General features: G+C 40.9%; 3 protein-coding genes across 4 annotated transcripts in view; all 3 read right to left on the minus strand.

Moving 5' to 3' along the window:
- The window catches only part of n4bp3 (NEDD4 binding protein 3), a 33,579-nt gene extending 31,257 nt beyond the window's left edge, over positions 1 to 2,322 (minus strand). The window contains exon 1 of the mRNA XM_049586655.1: positions 2,058 to 2,322. The gene's annotated coding sequence lies outside the window, so the exon portion shown is untranslated. The remainder of the gene's footprint in view (positions 1 to 2,057) is intronic.
- An 870-nt stretch (positions 2,323 to 3,192) lies between these two features.
- On the minus strand, positions 3,193 to 6,710 carry LOC125894943 (platelet-derived growth factor receptor-like protein). Its single transcript, XM_049586659.1, has 7 exons — positions 6,560 to 6,710; positions 6,209 to 6,375; positions 5,984 to 6,126; positions 5,714 to 5,865; positions 5,279 to 5,572; positions 3,999 to 4,138; positions 3,193 to 3,666 (listed from the first exon to the last, which is right to left on the minus strand). The coding sequence occupies exons 1-7, from the start codon at positions 6,639 to 6,641 to the stop codon at positions 3,460 to 3,462; spliced, it is 1,185 nt and encodes a 394-aa protein (XP_049442616.1). The 5' UTR covers positions 6,642 to 6,710; the 3' UTR covers positions 3,193 to 3,459.
- Positions 6,711 to 8,747: 2,037 nt separating this feature from the next.
- LOC125894942 (cationic amino acid transporter 2-like) lies at positions 8,748 to 18,642 on the minus strand. 2 transcript variants are annotated; one of them, XM_049586657.1, is made up of 12 exons: positions 18,544 to 18,642; positions 16,134 to 16,507; positions 15,423 to 15,578; positions 15,173 to 15,338; positions 14,898 to 15,034; positions 13,409 to 13,631; positions 11,107 to 11,243; positions 10,906 to 11,008; positions 10,111 to 10,244; positions 9,795 to 9,961; positions 9,588 to 9,696; positions 8,748 to 9,500 (listed from the first exon to the last, which is right to left on the minus strand). In XM_049586657.1, exons 2-12 carry the CDS (start codon positions 16,501 to 16,503, stop codon positions 9,367 to 9,369), a joined length of 1,836 nt encoding a protein of 611 aa, XP_049442614.1. In that variant the 5' UTR covers positions 16,504 to 16,507; positions 18,544 to 18,642; the 3' UTR covers positions 8,748 to 9,366. The 2 variants fall into 2 exon arrangements, with proteins under 2 accessions (XP_049442614.1, XP_049442615.1); XM_049586658.1 differs by lacking the exon at positions 18,544 to 18,642 and adding an exon at positions 16,916 to 17,185.
- Between the last annotated feature and the right edge of the window lie 610 nt (positions 18,643 to 19,252).

Raw genomic sequence — 19,252 nt, forward strand, 5'->3', positions numbered from 1 at the left:
ATTTCAAAGTGACAGACAGCCAAAAACTTCAAAAGTATTCATTCTTAAGTGACACAAAACAGTAACAAGCAATTGTAAACTCACAGATGCGGCTGTATTTGCTTGATAAATTACCTAAACTATAAATTTATCATCAAAATGATACACAAGTAGTTTTCTGTAGATCCACTGATGTAGTAATCAGCTAATCAGGTAGATGCCAAAACTGCTTCTACAGGTGATTTGCTTCATTTAAATGCAACCTATAAAGGGCCAGTTCACCCAAATCACATAAACAGCCACAATTTGTCACATAACACTCGATGTGATCTCATCCCTATTCGTCATATTTTGATGCTTGATCAGAAGCTGTCACAGCCTTTTGCTTTTTATGTTACCACAGAGGGGTTCTGCGGTTTGTTCAGACAACAAAACAACTTGGTTAGGGTTAGAAAAAGACTGTGGCTGACTCACATGACTGACAACTCACGTGACAAAATAACCCAAGACTGACTTAGTTTTAAATGCGACACAAACACCAGTCTCCTGAGTCAAAGTCCGGTGCTTACTGGACCCATAATCCTCCTGTCCCACTCACGTTAAGTGGACTTACTTACTCTTTATGCGTCTTCTGTTTCTCTGACTGTTTAATAGTAACACAAATGGGTGTATATCAGAGAATTTTGAAAGCCTTGTGCGTCTCATTCAGATGCTAAAGGGTGTATTGTGCATCCGTGTCTGATACCAAGGGCCAAAGCCCAAGCAGCAGTTTCTGATGCCCTGGGCGTGGGACCAGATTACAACACAAGTGGGATCCAGCTGTGCAGGTAGTCTCTGTTGTTGGTTCAGTTGTCAGTTTCATTAGCGGCACACATGAAATTCCATTCATCTCTATTTTATTTAGGTTAGGGGCAGAAGTTCTAGACACTTTGTGAGTGTGTGGTTTGTGTGAACTGACTCTTCAAACTGTAATTTCACAGTCAGTCCTGATCTCACAAAACTCTTGCTAACACTGCACTATTTGATTTGTTTTTGGTTTGTTTTCGCAGTTGATGATAAGGGAGAGCTGATTGCAAAATCCCATCTCTCAGTCACCTCTGTGTCATGAAGAAGTGGGCGAGAAGAGATGGACAAATGCATTTTTGTGCAGTGACTTTTACCCTAAACAATACTTAAGCTGTCTCAGTGACTGCCATGCAGGGATCAGTCACACACATTCACACCAGCAGAGACAGCAGTATATCACCCCACTATCACCTCTTTGACTTCTCATATAATTCATTCCTAAATTACAGGAATGGTTACCACACAGACTCCCAACACATCTATTGTCTCTCTTTTGTCAGTGCGGCTCCTTCACTTACGTCAGCACGCACCCACAACCACCACACTCAAAGGACTCTCCCTGCAACGCTCCATGAGTCCTCAGGTCAGAGGTCACCTGTGGCCTCTGGTCTCCACGACAACAGTCTGGAAGTCCCCAAGACTGGGCCGGTGTCTCCCCCTCCACCCACACACACACACACACTCCCACACACACTCAGGCTCTCTCACACACAGAAACAGCTTTTGTCCCCAAACTCCTGCGCATCAAAAGAGACCCTGGAGTGAGAGCTTCAACCCAAACATTTACAGCCGTGCAGGCCAAACACTATTGAACACACTGCAGAGAGACCACCATAGCTGCAAAGTGACAGGAAATAAATGGCAAAAAAAAAATCATTGTTCATCCATCAGTCTCCTTCTTCTCTCTCTCACACACATACACACACACATACTCTGCCAGTTGCCAGGTCAACAGTGAAAACAAATTGCAAGGATTAACCCTGATTTAGGGACTAAAACTCTGATCCAGTTGAGAGCAGCACTGTGTCATTACTTTACAGGCTTTAATCTACACATTCAAGCAGCATATCTTTAGATTTATTTACACAGGTCTGGTCTGCACAAAGTTTTGAATATGGCATCATCATGGAGCACAACAAACCAATGCACAAACACTGACACAGATCCAGGCTGCAGCGCTGCATGTGCAGGAGGGAGCGGATCATGGAAAGATTAGAAAAACTGGCGCTCACCATATTCTGCACGCAGGACATCTCTCGGACCAGCACTGGGTACTCTGCTGCAGTTTTCTCTCTCCCTGCTTATATAATGAAACAAGCGGCGTTTACGTGGCTCCGCAGGATATTTTCCAGGAGTTGGTGCGGAGCAGCAGACAGTGATCAGCCCGCTGGCAATGTGCGGAGACGTAGAGGAGCGCAGAGTGCTGGGACCGTCTCTTTTCCCTCTCGGAGGTTTGAACAGAGTGAGAGGAAACATGAGAGGCAGGGAAACATGTGCCTGACTGTCCCCCCGGTGACTGAACTGACACACTTCAAGATGTGAAGGGGGGCAACGCCATCTAGCGGTGAGGCATGAAGGTGCACCATATAAACAAAACAAAAACAGGAGCACCAAAGAGAAACACCCACATTTTATGTAATGCAAGACCTGTACTGTGGTGGACGAGGTATTGAAAATGTGATTGAAGCAAAAGTAGGCCCAAGTAATGCTCTCTGGAACTGTTAAAAGTACTCAAAGCAGATAATTAAATAATAAATCAAAATAATTAAAAAGAAAAGCATCAACCAGGAACATTTTTTGCACAAAAAATACTTAAATGATTATCAAAATAGTTTCTAATTAATTTTCTGTCAGTCAATCAATCAACTAATCATAGCAGCTGCACTTGTGTGCAAAAGAAAATCTTAATTTGTGAAGTAACTAATAACTTAAGTTTTCAAATAATTGTAGTGGGAGAAAATGCACAATATGTCCCACTGAAATGTGGTGGAGTAAAAGTAAAAAGTGGCATCAGAGGTGGAGCAGTGGGTAGCTTCTGGGGCTCCAGCCTCCATTGTTTACAACGTCTGGCTCCGCCCCTGAGTGGCATGACATTACAGTATTTAAGCAGAGTATGAGTACCTTTAATTTGAATTTAAGTGCAGTACTTGAGGAAATGTGTTTAGTTTCATTCCACCACTAGATTACCAATTGGGTAAAGTGGACAATTGGCCCAATGGCACCCCAAACCAATAGCCTATCTAACTTACAGACAAATAAACCATCTGCATTAAAATAAGAAGAAGAAGCAGAAAAGAAGAAGGAGAATATCATCACAACTGTTCATTTAATTCTATTTATTTTCTTTGCCTTCATCTCTGGCGAGGTCATACACAATACAAAATAAGTAGAAAAAGACAAGGAACAATGTATGCATATAAAACTTTGAATACACAATCTGAACGCTCAATTTACATACATTCATCTAAACAACAAAATCTCTGTTATCACTCTTATCAACTACAGAGGGAGCAGATGATGTCATATATTCATATGTGACTAACAGAGTACTGTTTAATACTGACAGAGCAAACTGTTGCACCTGATCTCCACCTTCTCACTCTCATCTTAGTGATGTCATCCAGTTTTGATGGCTTATGGTTTCCTAGGTTTGGCTTTGGGGACCACTTTAACAGTAGTGGACACTGATTTGGCTCCTTGCAGGTTCTGGGCGGTGCAGGTGTACGTTCCCTGGTCCACGTCCCTCACCTCGTCCACCAGGAGGACAGACTGAGACTGCTGTCGAGCCGCTCCTCCACCGACTGGAGTGACGCTTTCCTTTGTGTATGGAGGCCTCCCAATCTGCAACCAGAGCAGGTGATCTGTTAAGTTTGGGTATTAACATGTGCTGCACAGCATGGCACATACGTGACCTCTTGACAATAAGTCACCAAGTCCTCAGGTTTAATGTTAATAAATCAGCAACACAGTTACAGGCCTGGATGCTCCACAGGCCATGGGTTAAATGCCTTTTTACTAATGATGAACTAAATGCAAAGTAAGCTATATGACACAGGATGTACACCAGTTACATAAGCCTTTCACTTACTTTGTCTCACAACACACCTGAAACTGATAGTATAGCAAATATGCCATATTGTAATTCTAGTCAGCCCTCTCTCCCCATGTCTCACCTCTTGTCCTGGGTAATCCCAGGTAAACTCTATGACCACGTCCTGTTCGCCCATCACAGAGCAGCTGACACGCAGATTCTCCCCCACAGCCACCGAGCTTGACGAGGCCTGGATCACTGGAGCAGGGGGAGCCATGGGGTCTGATGGGAAATGTGGAATATAAGTGAGTTATGATAGGGGGGCAAACAATAATTTAAAGGAACAGTTCACACAAAAATTAAAAATACATATTTTTACTCTTATCTGTAGTGCTATTTATTGACCTAACTTGTTTTGGTGTGAGTTGCCGAATGTTGGAGATATCTGCTGGAGAGATGTCTACTGAACAAATGTATCAGCGTGCAGAAGGAAGCATGCATCTACTCATGGATGAGAAGCTTGTGCTAATGGTGTCATCCTCAGTTGAACTGTAATGCTGGCTAGCTCAGTGGTGCAAGGTGAGCTAGCAGTGGATGCGCGCTTCCCTCTGCGCAATGATACAGTTGGCTGGTGTAGTTCGGTAGAAAGAAAATAGTTCCTATATCTTCAACACGCGTATAAATATGAAGTATACACTTCAAGGAGTAGCACTACTTGTGGTACTAGTGTAGTGCTAATATGAATAGTTACCTCAACTAAAGGTATTTTTATTGTTAATGAATTTGTCCGTCCTTTTTTAGGATTTATTGTTCAGTCTATAAAATGTCCAAGGCTAAAGTACAACTAGAAAACTGACAGGAGTTGAATAAGAAGTTAAAATGGAAGTGCTGAAGTTGAAGTGTCAGTTTCAGTTGGAGTGCGGAGTGAAGTTGAACTTTCAGCTGAAATGAAAGTACAGAAAAGAGTTGAAGATTCAGTTCAAACCCTGGAAAAGGTCAGTTAAGTCCTGAGAGACATTAGTGCCACTTCAAGTGTATGAACTGGAAGATGATTTTAGTTGAAGTGTCGGCTGAAGTGGAAGAACTGAAAGCAGCTGCATATGCCCAGTGGAGGTTGTGGGAGTTAGAAGAGCTGAAGAAAAGAATTTTTTGTAGTTGTTTGAAATGTGAAGACCTGAGATCTGTAAGGGTTTGAAGTATTGATGTGTAAGCTTGGATAGGAGTTGAAATTTCAGTTGTTTGTTTTGACCAAAAAGTATAAAAAAGAACGTTTGTCAGCCCTGTGCTGGTTTGTCTACTTCAGCATTGTATTTCTCTGCCTCCCTGTCTGATGCGTGCTGGAGGAGGCTTTGTCCCTGATCAGCAATAAGCAACAAATGACTTCACAATTAAGGGAATGGATGACTCAGAGGCAGCACTCACAGTTAACGTAGATGAGCATGTATTTGGTGGAGCTCTGCCTCAGGTTGCCCAGACTGGCGACACAGTACAAGGCTCCGGCATGATAAGGTCGGGGTCGATGAATGGTGAAGCCCTTCCTGACGTTAAAGGAGATCTCCGACCCGTCCACTGCCACCTCCACCGGTGGATACTCGCGGTGCAGAGTCACTTTGGCCTCAGGTGACGTCACCTGGCAGGGAAGGAGCGTTGGCCAGTTGGTTCTCAGCTGAATCACCTCGTAGTAGTCAGATGTCGGAACAAATAGCTCCTGTGGATCTGGTTGGTCCAATGAGAAGATATGGCAGATTAATGATAAGATAACATGTTAAAAGGCTTCCTATCAAGCTGGTGATGAAATAAATCAAAGGCCTGAAGTTCTGAGAAGTGCACGTGTAAATATCAATAAAGTTTATTCACCGGGAAAGAAGACAAACACTTTGACAGCTTTGTCATACTCCTTCCTGCAGTCTGAGTCCTCACAGTACATAGGATAACAGGTGTACTCCCCTGTGTCTGCACCAGTGGTGTTGACTAATGTTAGGGCGCCATATCGGTCCTGTTGGACAATCCTGCAGAGCCAGAACAGGAAAATGTCTAATACCATACTGACTCTCCAACAGATTTTATCGCTCTGTCATTAGAAGAATAAATCATGCACAATAAAGATTCATCAGTGGCGTAGCTTGCCTGAGCCTTCCATCATCATCATCCTCCAGGTACGTAGGAACGCTCCACTGCACAGGTTTGCCCCTGCACCTCAGCTCCAGAGTGTCTCCCGTCTGCACACTTATGGTCTCTCCCACCTTTTTAAACTTCCCTCTGTTTAGCACCTATAAGTGTCAGATAGAAATCATACAGTTGTACACCAGTTCCTTGAACACATTAAAAGTTACAGTGTCATCGATGACATACCTGTGTGAGGAGGGTTTGTGCCGCGACTGCAGGCGTAGCTTTGATCTTTGGTTTGGATGTTACAGCTCTGGGACCTTTATTTGTTGATTTCCCAAGTTTGGGTTTGCTTGTTTTGAGCTTCCTGCCTGGAGTGGTCCTCTGCTCCTGGGCGTCTTTTTGACAATGAGCTACACAGTATACAGAGCACATGATGCATCCAGTAGTTCGCAACTGTTTAATGATATGAATTAATTGAGTTGATCACAGGCTAATGTCTAGAGTAAGTCATGTCATGCATTAGGCCCACAAAAATCTCCCCTCCCAGGATCACATGTTGACAGAACTGCTCAGCAAGTGAATAAAGTCACTCACCTAACTCGAAGATTATGGCACAAATGAGGAGAGCGCTCAGCACCAGCCTCCCCTTTGATCCAAACAAGTTCACCAAAGGCATGATTGATCAGTGGAATAATATCAAAGTGGTCTGTGGATTGTTAGTTCATGCGGTTCAACCCAGAGAACGTACTGCAGAAACCAGAGAGAAGAGGAGGAGGGCTGAGCTCGCAAAGTGAGTGGTCAGCTGTTTACCAGAATCACACAAATTCCTCCTCCTGAGAGTGGCATTAGTACCCCAAATTCCTCCTCACTGGCTCAATGGAGGCTTTCAAGCCTGTCCAGACCAATGAGAGTCCAGAAACAGAGGCCCCTCCGTGTGGAATCGCATGGCCTGTTTGCTTAGCTGCTGGACTGGAAGTGTGCTAGCAGCATGAGTCTGGCCCTCTGAAAAACACCACACTGCCCAAGACTGTGGCAAGGTTATTAAAAGCATTTGGTGCCCAGTGAACCTTTTGTCCTACGTTTGATGATTGTTTTTCCACTGATGAGACAAATCACTGACTTGGCCAGTTTAGACTAATACGAAATGCACAGTAATGGTCAGTTTATCTTCTATAGTTGATTTTTTATCATTTTTTTTCATCCTTTTTCTGTCTGTTGGGAGAAGCATACAGCTTAAAAAGGTTTTGGTGTTTTATATAACACATTGAAAAGCCTATAGGAGCTTTGAAACACTCACATAATCTGAAAATTTCTGATATAGCATTATTTATTGTAAAAATCAATTCACTTGAACCCTCATTTTAAACACAATAACCTGCTGTAAAGATTGTGAAGTACAGGCTAAAGTCTAAAAAGATATCTGCACATCATACAGTATCTGTAGGCATTGGGACAATATTTTGGTATCGGAATTGCTCTGATTTCTATTTGTAGTCCATTTGTAGTCTGAGTAGAATTGACCTATCACGATTGAGCAGCAGGTAATCAGTCCATGTGTCAAGCTGGAACCAGGCCCCCAGGAACGCCGATCAGACTTGCTTCCAATTTTTCCCAGTGGTCACTCAAGGCACTGCAGCGAAAAAATCCCCTGTGACCCCAAAACCTTTTTTTTCACAGACCACCATTATAAAAGAGACATCTGTGAAACTGGTGACAGGACACTTCAAACTGCAAACAAAGTTGATTATGATTCTTTATATTATAATTCTTTTATCCATCGAGATTTTATTTTTGAAAGATTTAAAAATCTGTGATGTCATCACAATGTTAACCAAGGGAGAACTTGTGGGCAGGGCTGGGAGAGAGACACTCCGACACATATCCAGTGGGTTGCATCTTTCAAAAGTAAACCAGAAAGCTAGAAACTTTTTTGGTGTGTGCGCAAGGCGAGCAATTCGGATTGGACTGAATAGGCATCATTTTGGGGTCTGATATCCAGTTCTTAGGATACATCTATTGCCTGGAATGCAATTTCCAACCCATCAGCTATCGTTTGATGATTTACAATCTCAATTCCAAAGAGGCTGGGAAATGATGTGCAATAAAGTCAAATGCCACATACAGAAAGTGTTGAACACACTAACCTAAACGTATTTAATACATGGAGAAGGCTTTGTTTACATAGCCAGCTTCAAGATTCTTCCTGTACGAAGAAACTAATCTCTCCTCATTTTCAGATGTGATTTAGGCCCATTCTTCTACACATGATGTCTTTTAATCTTAAAGATTTGGGCATATGAAAAATGTATTGAGTTGAATCAATCAGTTCACTGAGTTTCAGGTTTGAATTCTCAAACACATTTTTCACATGTGGCCGTAATGTTCCCCTGTAGTGAAGTCCTCTGACACAAACTTGAGATTTTGGACTACAGTATAGATAAACTTGACAGTATCTTTATATGACCTGCTATCCTTGGTGAAATTACATGTTTTCTGCTCATTGCATGCTGAACTGCCTGAGAACAAAGTAAACCTCTCCCTCTGAGTGACTAGCAGTCTTGAACATGACACAGGTAAGCTGCTGTGAAAGGTCCTTTTGTTCTCAGTGAACTCTGGGTAGTGAGCCGTCTCTGGCTCTTTATCCAAGATTACGAGCGGAACTGAACTTTTAAAAAAAGAAAAAATGTTACCAACATGCCCTGCAGAAAATGAACTCCAGATTGTAGCTGCCTTGAAAACTGGATTCTTTCTCTTTTTAATCAAGAAATACATTTACAATATATAATTAGAAAACATTTACAGTTTCTTTATTTACACTTTGACACAATAATAATTGATTAATATAGTGATCTATCTTTAAACAGGCAAAAAATAGGACATTTAACAAGATTTTCTGTATCTACATTGTGCATACTTTTGTCCAGTCTAACTCTGTATTTTAATACGTAAAAAATATTCTCGTTATTCATAATCATGATTAGAATTGTATACAATTACAATAAATTTCTACATTTTACAAGTGATATGAAAAGTGTAAACTTGTTTAAGTGTAATAAAATAGGAATCATCGACAGAAGACAGTTTGAGCCCTTTTTTTCTTTATAAACAGAGGTATAAACTGCTTTGACAGTGGATTTAGAGGCTCCAGGACACGGCTCTCATATTGACACAGGCAACATCTCAGGTCCAAAACCATGTCAGTTCAATATTGGCAACAAGAATATTTAGATAAATTACAAACTTCATCATAATAGAAGTTAACAAGTCTGCCCATCTGTCCATTTGTCTGCAGATATTTGACACTGCAGGAACAGATCAGCACTGGTCCATGTAAAACAGTAATTACGCACTTAAAGCAGTTACTCACTGTAACATCTCAATCTATTTCTCTTTACTGCAGCTCAGAATTTCTCTTCTTTCATGATGTCCTTGTTGTCTATCTTGCTGCTGACTGTTTCGATCCTCATCTGGTTGGCGATGAGACGCTTCCTCTGAACACTGTTACGCACCCCGTAGCCAAAATAGATGAGTAACCCTGGAGAGAGAAGAGGGAGATCATTACCATTGAGCATCTCACTTGATTAAAGCCCTCTAAATTCTCCAAGCAGAACTATGCTCTTACCCACTAACATCCAAATAGAGTATCGTATCCAAGTATCTCCACTTAACTGGACCATCAGGTAGATGTTGATGAATGTACTCACTAATGGCAGAGCAGGGAGTAAGGGCACCTGTGAACAGAAAATACAAGATATTAAAGGATTTTTTATCGTTGATGATTATTAGAACTCACTGAGATTGCTCAGATGCACAATTAGAATATTCTCACCATGAAAGATGCTTTGGCTGTATTTTGTGGGTGCATCCAGATGAAGAGAGTGTTTAACAGCACGATGACACCGAGGATGCTGACAACCACCAGGCTCCATGCTTCCAAATTGGCCAGAGCATCTAAGGCATCAGTCAGGATGACACATAGTGCAGCCAGACATACAACTGCAGATAAACCAAAGATGAATCAGTTCACGGACCAGAGAGACAAAGGACTTTCCAAAAGCAAAGAGACTGTTGGTGGTCAAGAAAAGGTACTAGAGTGATTAAACGTAAAAAGCACACAGTGTTTCACTAATGTTTGCTGTACATACTAGAGCTTATAGTCAAGATTGTGACTCTTCTTGAGGTGGTTGAATTGGGAGTTGACGGAATCTTCAGGAAGTTAAACTTTGTGTTTGAGTCAAAGATCTGTAGGTCTGTGTCTTCAGATGGACCCACTTGGTACCTTGATTGCAAAAAGAAAAAAAGACAGATATGTGCACCATGAATTGTGTTTTGATCAGCAGTCTAGGTGTAGGGATGTCACAAGAACCGATGTTTTGCCACCACATCAATGCCAAAATTCTGAAAATGTGACAATACTCGTAGGTACTGGGGATGCAATTATTCCAGACCTGACAGGGGCAGCATATATGCTTACAAGTGTTCTAGTCTGCCACTAAATGCCAAAGGAAGAATAAGAACACCCACCAGCATGGGAAGACAATAACAACACTTTGAAGATGTCAACAGCACAGCAATGCCGAAAGCTCTGTCTTGACTCATCGAAAAGAAAAACAGTGAGAGTTGTTTATGGAAGTACTTGAAATTCGAGGCAGATCTTCAGTGATTAATAATGAGTTTACAAAATCCAGTATGCAAATGGTGTTGCTGAACTTTTCAGATGAAAGAAGGAAACACTTGCAACTTGATGAAGCACCTCAGAGACAGACATGTAGATTTATTCAAAGACTTCAAGGTTTAAGGTGTGATATAGTCTTCTGTTTTTTCACTGTGGTATCGAACTGGGTATCAAGAATCATGTCATTTCACTGGTATTGGTACTGTCTACAAAATTTCTGGTATCATGACATTTCTCCTTGATAAAGCAGATGAAATATAGTTACCTCAGTATTAAGATGCATATGGCCACGAGTGTGTAAGCAAACAGAGTGCCGATGGACATCATCTCCACTAATGCTTCCAGGTCAAACAGCAGAGCCATGATGGCTGAAGATGACAAGCAAGGAATACAGAGTTACTTTAATACCATACACCTCACCACATGTACATTAAAAGCTGATAAACATCTGGAACATCATGTGTACCTGCCACAGTTCCAGAAGATATGGTAGCTACAGCTGGACTGCCCTTGGAAGTGACTTTGGTCAGGGGCTGAAAAAGCAGGCCGTCTCTTGCCATGGCGAACAGCACTCGGGGCATTGGGAACATCGAACCCAGCAGGCTGGAGAGACAAACGAGGTCAGTCAACAGCCATCAAAATGCTTTTATTATCAGGCCAGCCGTCTCTTTAATATATAAAAACAGATCATTCTCAGCAACATCTCTGTATCGTAACTGTATCGGTTCTTGCCCAAAAATGTATTTTCTGGCATTCTGCCTCAAAATGTGTGATGGTCCGTAGTCTGTGATGATGCTAAGAAGAGGTTATATAAGGCTCTTCTCTTTCCCAATCAAGCAAAGTCCTTCTACTCTTAATTGCATTTTAAGAAAAGTCAACTTGTTTGACTCAAGACAGTGACCTTGATGCTAACCTTAATTTCTTGATGTATTTTGTTGATATCATTTTAGGCCCTTCCTCATTTCCAGATGGAAGTTCTGGATAAAATATTGTGGCTTTTTGTTTTAAAAAGTATAAAAAAAAGTATAAGTCCCAATTTGTTTAATCTTGTTTGACAAACAAACAAAACAAAACTTCTGGCAACCACACTGATAGTACAAGCTCCATTTCGAAAATGCTACAGTAGCTCCCAACAGTGGCACTATTAGTATCAGTCTAATCTGGGGAAACAGTAAAACCTCTGACTATGACAGATTTATTTTTGATTATGCATGGTGACACCATTGTATGCATATGGTTTATCAGTTTTATAGTTAATGATGAATAGTCGCCACTGAAGTCACAAAAAATATTTTACATTCTGAGACTTTTCATAAGAAGCTTATCTGACCATAATTATCTTGGGCTTCGCTAAGCGAGCAACCCAACGGCTCTGCACACCATGTAGCAGCCTTGAGTGCTGCGCAGGTTTTGTGTAAAGTTGATTTTCTGAGTAAATATTGCTGCAGAGCATATTTTGTTATTTCAGTAAAGTACATAGAGCACCCCAGGAATAAGTCCTAAAACCCAAAAATGACTTGGCATTCTATTACCCCAGTTCCCTTGTCTCAAAGTCAGTGTTTTTTTTTAATTGGTTGTTTGTTAGATTCTTGATGCAAGGTCGGTGGTTCACACAAGCTTAAAAGACTTTTACATTTTGTTCTATGACATAAAATATGTCAGTACATGTGTCTTAAAAAAGGCCGTTGCTAACGAGTGGATGAATACAGCCACATTGTGGTAGGGATGTTAAATCATGTGACCATAGTGTAGTTTGTTTCTGTCTGAATATTAGCTTTTTTACTTCTAGCAGTTGCATTTAGGCTTCAGTAATCAAGAAAGTAGTGTTCATTTGTGAAGACTATCTTGCTAAGTAAAACATGTAACAATCATAAACTTTTGTTTGCCACCAAACTTATTTTTTGCAATAATCCAAAATCCAATGGAAAAACTCCTGCATTGGCCTACAGAAACAAATTCAGTGGCAGGATTTTACAGTTTTTTTCATGATTGAGTCCTACTGATTTGGTAAGCATCAACAATTTAATGCAGGCTACCTTCTGAGAAAAGCTGTTAACATTCAAATATAATGAATCTGTGGATTACATAACTTTAGTATAAAGATGAAGAGTCTATAGTCATGGTAACAGCTTTGTCAGATGGTTCTTACACACACTAGTGCTTTTAGCTAAATGCTCAGAGCAGCATGCTAACATGCTCAATGACAATCCTTACATGTTGATTTCAAACAGGTACAATATTTACAATACTGATCTTGGTTTAGTGTGATATTTTTTTGCCAAATAACACTCAAAGTGCAGCTAATACAGGGAATGTCATTAGTTTTGCAGGTATTATGTCATAAATCAAAGTACTGAGCAGTTCATCCTGAGGGGAACAAAAGCATGTGTGAGCAGGTCTCCCTAATGTGTCATATCAAGAGGATATCAAGCTGGGGAACATAGAACCCTGGCAGCATAGCACCCTGGGAACATAGATACACTTGTGATTGTTATAGACATTTCACTTAAAACCACAGATGTTGACCCCATGATGGTGCAAAAGTAAAAGTCAGGGGATCACCAAAGTCATTACGATACATCCTCTGGGGACCATGAATGTCTGTGCTAAATATTATGGCAATCCATCCAATAGTTCAACCTGGAGATATTAAGTGTTGGAACGACCAAATGACCCTGCTTCTAGTATATCTAATAAAAGTTTTTAGCCCATATATTGTTTTCTCCAATGACAGTCAATGACCGACTGTACTACTAGCAGCTTCTTACCTGGTGGACAGGGCACACAGCGATCCCACAGCCACAGCATATTTGGCAGGAGCCCAGCCGATGTAGTCAAAGGCCACTGGCAGGGGGCTTTTTTCACTGAGCATGTAGTAGGGCATCATCAGGGTGAGCGCAGCAGACACAGCAAAATAGGCCAAGAAACAGATAAGTAGTGAAGCCACAATGCCCAGAGGGACAGACTTCTGGGGGTTCTTCACCTCCTCACCTACGAGAAAGGACAAATAAGTCAGTGATTCTTTAAAGTTATTCTCCTATAGCTGTTTGGGGTTACATGACATTAAAGGAATATTATCACACAGAAGAGACAAAACCTGTAAACTTTGAGATTACCATGTACATAGCAGTTTCACAAACAATTCTTACTCAGGTCCACTACTGGAAAATGTCCAGAGCTTTTAGCCAAATCTCATGACCTTCATCAGATGTAGCTTTTTTAGGGCCATTAATTTAGCAGAAGTGTTTACGAATATGTGTAGAGAGTTGTGTAACTTTGTCTCAGTGTGTGTGTGTGTGCTTAATCAGATTAGGAAATGTGTAAAAATATCTCTAAGTCTGTACTGAGATTTGTAAGTGTGTTGAGATTTGTAAATGTGGAGTCACATTTGTAAATGCATACATAGATCTGTAACAGCTCTTGGAGCAAAGTATTTTTTCAGCCTTTAATATCTATGTACACATTTACAAATCTGATTACACATTCAGGGATTGAGATACAGTTACGTAACTCTCCACACACAGTTCCCAACCCAGTCAGCAGAAAAGTGTATGTTTTTGCAAACCAGAGATTTGCACTTTATTGTGTAGTGGATACCGGTATGGTGAAATTTTTTGATGTTTCAACAATGCTTTGGTTAACCTGTGGCTAGGTTTCTGCACAAAAGCCACTTGGTTACGGCTAGGAGAGATCATGTTTTGGTGTATGATACTCGGTTTTGGGGTCATAATCCTGCTGGAGCAAGCAGCAAAAACTGTTTGTGCCACTATCCTGGCAGATATTCTAATTTTGTATGTTCTTCTTTTTTGCGTGATTTTTCTCTTTTTTTTTTTTGCATTATTTTCTCTTTTTATGTGTGATTTTCTTTTGTGATTTTTTTTCTTTTTGTGTGATTTTTGTTCATTGTTCATTTTTTTTCTCTTTCATGTGAAATATTCTTTATTGTGTGATTGTCTTTTTTGCATGATTTTCTCTTTGCATGTTTTTATTTTTCTTGAATGATTTTCTTTCTTTTTGCATGATTTTCTTTTTTTGCGTGATTTACTTTTTTTTTTACATGATTTTCTTTTCTTTTGCACTTGATTTTCTTTTTGCTTGATTTTACAGATTTTAAATAAGCATTATTGGAGGATTTTAAATGTTTATTGCTTAAGACTGTGCCTTTAAAATGGTTACATGCATGATAAGAATAAAGCCTTGACCCTGAACTTAATATAATCACACTGATACTAATAAAGTAAGACGTTGCCCTCTTGCCTGTTGTAGCGATGCAGTCAAATCCAACAAAAGCGTAGAAACATGTTGCAGCTCCGGCCACTGTTCCACTAAGGCCATAGGGGAAAAATCCACCCGCTCCATAGATACTTGTGACATTGGCAGTGGAGCTCAAGTTACTGTGAGCGGGGAAAGAGTATTATTTTGTGTTTATTTACAGTGAGATAAGATAAGAGCAATACTGATGTGATTATGTTCGACAGGATCCTGCACACACCCACAGACACAGACAGGGTTTTATTGCTTTTTGACATTACTTGAATTCTACTGTGGCGTTTATCAGAGCCTCCTCACTGATCTGCCAGTTGGAGAGGTCGCCCTTGATGAATCCAGAGATGGCCACAAACAGCAGAACCAGGATGTTGATTGCTGTGAAAATCTTGTTGATTGTTGTTGACTCTTTAACTCCAAATGCCAGCAGACCTACATGGGAAACATGGTCAATTTTAAATGTCTTTGTACGATTACTGTCAGCACTATAACCACACCAGTTTCATTATTTTGTACCTGACAGTAGCAAGATGAGAGCAGTGGCAAAGACATCGGGGTAAGGTGCTAGGCCAGGGAGGCCCATGGCAGCGTGTTCTTCAAAGTATTTGGATATGACGCCCCCGATGAGGTCATCAAATGTCCCACTCCATGCTAAAGCAACACTGGATGTCCCTGAGCAGATAAAGATGAAAGAGAAAGATACAATAAACTCATCAGCCAGGTTCAGCCTGTCCAACAGTAGTCATAAACAGAAAACACTGATGGTGATAGACCCTTCCCTGTGCCTGTCACACTTTATGACTCAGTTATTTTAAACCACAATCCTGGTTTATGGGGTTAACGACATGGAAGCAATGAATTTAACAAGGGGTGTAAGAAAAAAGGTTTGTAGTGGAAAAACTCCTTTAAGGATCTGCTTGAGGAGCAGGTAAAAGGTCACAGAGCATTTGAGAGCCTCAAGTTAATAGATGATCATTCATGGGTTCTCAGTGAGCCAAACATGTTACATAAGAGGGCAATCTATTATTCAGAGTATGAGAATCACAAGTTTGAGCCAGAGATTAAGATTAAAGCAGATCTTAAATTAAAACCATATTTACTTTTTCTACATTTGTCCCGTGAACAAATAAAATAATATTCTAAGAGGACAAAATCTCACTGAATGATAGACATGATAATCTAATGCAGTCGATAATGTATGAAACAAATCCGGTGGGTCATACTTGCCTATGACGTAGGAGAGTAACAGATTCCACCCAGTGATAAAAGCCAGCAGCTCTCCAACAGTCACATAGCTGTAAAGGTATGCTGAGCCCGTTTTGGGAACCCGAGACCCAAACTCTGCATAACAAAGCCCGGCGAATATGGATGCCAAGGCAGCGATGAAGAAGGAGAGGATGATGCTGGGTCCAGCAGTGTCTCTGGCCACCTCTCCAGACAGGACGTAGACCCCGGCCCCCAGGGTGCTGCCCACACCGAGGGCCACCAGGTCCAGAGTGGTCAGGCATCGGTTAAACGTGGACTTCTCCCCCTCCGGCTCCAGGGGCTTCCTCCGAGACAGGCTCACTAGAAAGGACTTCACCGCACCACACGCCATACTTCTGTGGGTTTGGATCAGGGTGACAAAGTGTGGGAATTACAAAGGAGGAGGCAGGTGGGAGTGCAGTTTGATGTTATGGAGAAAGAAGGAGTAAGTGGGGAAAAAAAAGAGTGAGGGGAGAGGAGAGGAATGGGGAAAAAAGGGCGGATCAGTGAACTTGTCAGTGAATAATTGTCAGGTCAGCCCCATAGAAGAACATTTCCCCTTCAAAGAAACTTTATTATCAAAATCTATTGTTAATGTAACAATTTTTTTTTAGAATTAAGGCATCTAAGAAGACCTGTAAACCATAGAGACTTGGGCAAAATCAATTTTGTTAAAGCTTAATCATGATTATATAATGATTTCAACTCAGATGTTCTAATAGCAATTTACTGAATTTACATGAAGGACAAAATCATTCACTCACCTCTCCCGTGTAATCCCCTGCCTCACAGGTGTGCTTGAAAGAGACAGTTAATAGGATCCGTCATTCCCCTAAATCACATTATTCTTTTATACGTGCACTTCTTTATCACCCCCCTGATATGATAGTGCTGATGCCTGGAGTTTTCAATGCCGCCCACAGCACAAAAGCAACGCCCTGCTTGAAAAGTGCACCTTACTCAACCTTCAATTACTTGCACAATTACTTCCTTTAAGAATCGTGAGGAATGCAGGAAATTTAATTTGAATTTGTTCTTCCCCTGGCAATAAAATAAAAGGTTTTCTAATTTGCAAATTGTTAGCAGTATCAAGTCAGAGATAATGCCCCTCTCAGAGTGATTCAGTGTTTTCATTACCTGTGTTGACATGCATAAAAAGGCATTTTTACCTATTATAAATAACTACACCCGCTGACAGTTTGTGAAAACAGCTTTTCTAGAATTGTTTTGTAGTTTTTAACCAAAAGTAATTTGGTTATGTTTACAATATGTAACACAACAGGGATGAAAGTAATGAAAATAACTAAATTACCAAACCATTAAGGAAATGAAGCAGGGGCAGTGTTACATTTGTTTGTTTTTCTGTTGTTAATATCTAAAAATGTGACTGTTTTTGTGTGTATCTCGGGCTCGTAATGGAGGTGAGAGCTGCAGCCTTCATAATCTTTTCATGATTATGCCTTTAAGATAAATCCAAGACTTTAAGGTACACATTCGTCTATGACTTTGGATTTTGTCCTTCACAAACAGGAACCAATAAAAAAATGCTGCGTCTGAATATGGCAACATTACAACCTGAGGAAACTACATTCCTACAAGACTACATTCCCTGTTTCAGTCAATAAGAACATGGTTGTACATTAAAGAAGTATGCAGAGCGGTTGCTTTTCAGACGCTACGTCACAACCCCTCCACCAACTGCACTGTATGTTCTCAAGATGTGTTTACATGCATGTGTTGCTTAATGAATTTATGGCCTGCGACCTTGCCACTGCAGCTATATTGGAGTTTTCCTGCTTGCCTTATAGGAGCCGTGTCCTCGTCTCTACCTGTAAGTGTGAGCCTGCCAGACTAACAGCCCTGAGAGTCAATGAAACAGAGGAGGACAAAGCAGCTTTCATGGCTCATGCATGCAGCAGGCTGCACACTTACTCTCTGAAAGGTAGCTTTCGCCTTCTCATCTCCCAACAGGGGATTTCAGCTCACCTAATCCCTCCTGGCATCTAACTCAGCAGGCACTGGGCGAGTAAGAAGGCAGCCAATGTGGACGGTCAGAGTACCTTTGACCAAATTTAAAGCTCAGGCTTCCTATCGCAGATCTCACAAGATGAGATATCATTACCAGAGGAACAATGGGGGTAAAGCTTAACTAAGTAACAGCTACAGTGCACGTGATGCGCAGCTTTATGATCAGAGGGTTGATCTGGATAGCAGTCAAGTCTAGTTAATGATCATTAATGTGTTATTTATGGCTGTCTAATGTTCATTTAAAAACATCTCAGATGTTACAGAGGCATTTTCCTGCAGTCCAGCATTCACAGAAGCTAAAGCAGAGGTCAGGGATCTGACTTGCTGATGATAATTTCACTCAGTAGATACACAAGTTCTTTACCTTGTCTGCAGTCCCACGAGGAGTGACTGGTGACTGTGTGGCGAAAACAGAGCAGTGGAGCAAAAATATCCGTGCTGTTGACTCGGATAAGGGAAACATGATTTTTACTGCGATATATACAAGACTGGCCTGTGTGACCCTCCCACTCAATGGAATTACTTACAAAGTAGCCTTTCTCACTCCCGACCAGTTTGGATCATAATGTGCTCATTATTGCATGGAAGGCACAGGGTGAGAATTGTGAGCAACAAATCCCATTCAGAATGTCAAAAATGCTTTTGTGCTCACTTCATTTGTTTTGTTTTCATTCTTTTTCTTAAATTCATGAATTTGTGGTGATAGATAAATAGACTTTAGGGAATATAACCTGTTTTAGGGGGACTGAACAGTTCTGAGAAAAAGAAAAAAAACGTGAAGATACAATCAAAACTTTCATGAATCATGAAAAAAATAAAGGTTTTAAATAAATAATAAACACATTTTCTGTGACTTACACCAACCATATTGACCTTATTCATGCTCTTGAGGATATTACTGAGTTCAGTTGTTGTTGCAGTGTTCCCAGCTCTGTCTGATTTACAGTCACATCTCTAGTGATCAGTGTGCAATGCATTTTCAAAGCAGAAGAGGTCAGTGTACAACAACTACATGTCATCACTGGTGCCTCCCACCTCCATGTGTGTTTACCTCATATGGTTCCCTCTCACTC

The sequence above is a fragment of the Epinephelus fuscoguttatus genome, linkage group LG9 (genome assembly GCF_011397635.1).
Source record: "Epinephelus fuscoguttatus linkage group LG9, E.fuscoguttatus.final_Chr_v1".
Taxonomy (NCBI): Eukaryota; Metazoa; Chordata; class Actinopteri; order Perciformes; family Serranidae; genus Epinephelus; species Epinephelus fuscoguttatus.

What these genes read in the sequence shown, in the direction of transcription:
- LOC125894943 (XM_049586659.1), bottom strand. Translation starts at nt 6,641, where the DNA reads ATGCCTTTGGTGAACTTGTTTGGATCAAAGGGGAGGCTGGTGCTGAGC. An exon ending in GATGATGATGGAAGGCTCAG is followed by an intron (nt 5,866 to 5,983) that starts GCAAGCTACGCC and finishes CTGGCTCTGCAG; the next exon opens with GATTGTCCAACAGGACCGAT. An exon ending in CATGCTCATCTACGTTAACT is followed by an intron (nt 4,139 to 5,278) that starts GTGAGTGCTGCC and finishes ATTTCCCATCAG; the next exon opens with ACCCCATGGCTCCCCCTGCT.
- LOC125894942 (XM_049586657.1), bottom strand. Translation starts at nt 16,503, where the DNA reads ATGGCGTGTGGTGCGGTGAAGTCCTTTCTAGTGAGCCTGTCTCGGAGG. An exon ending in TCTCATCTTGCTACTGTCAG is followed by an intron (nt 15,339 to 15,422) that starts GTACAAAATAAT and finishes TTTCCCATGTAG; the next exon opens with GTCTGCTGGCATTTGGAGTT. An exon ending in AACGCCACAGTAGAATTCAA is followed by an intron (nt 15,035 to 15,172) that starts GTAATGTCAAAA and finishes CCCCGCTCACAG; the next exon opens with TAACTTGAGCTCCACTGCCA.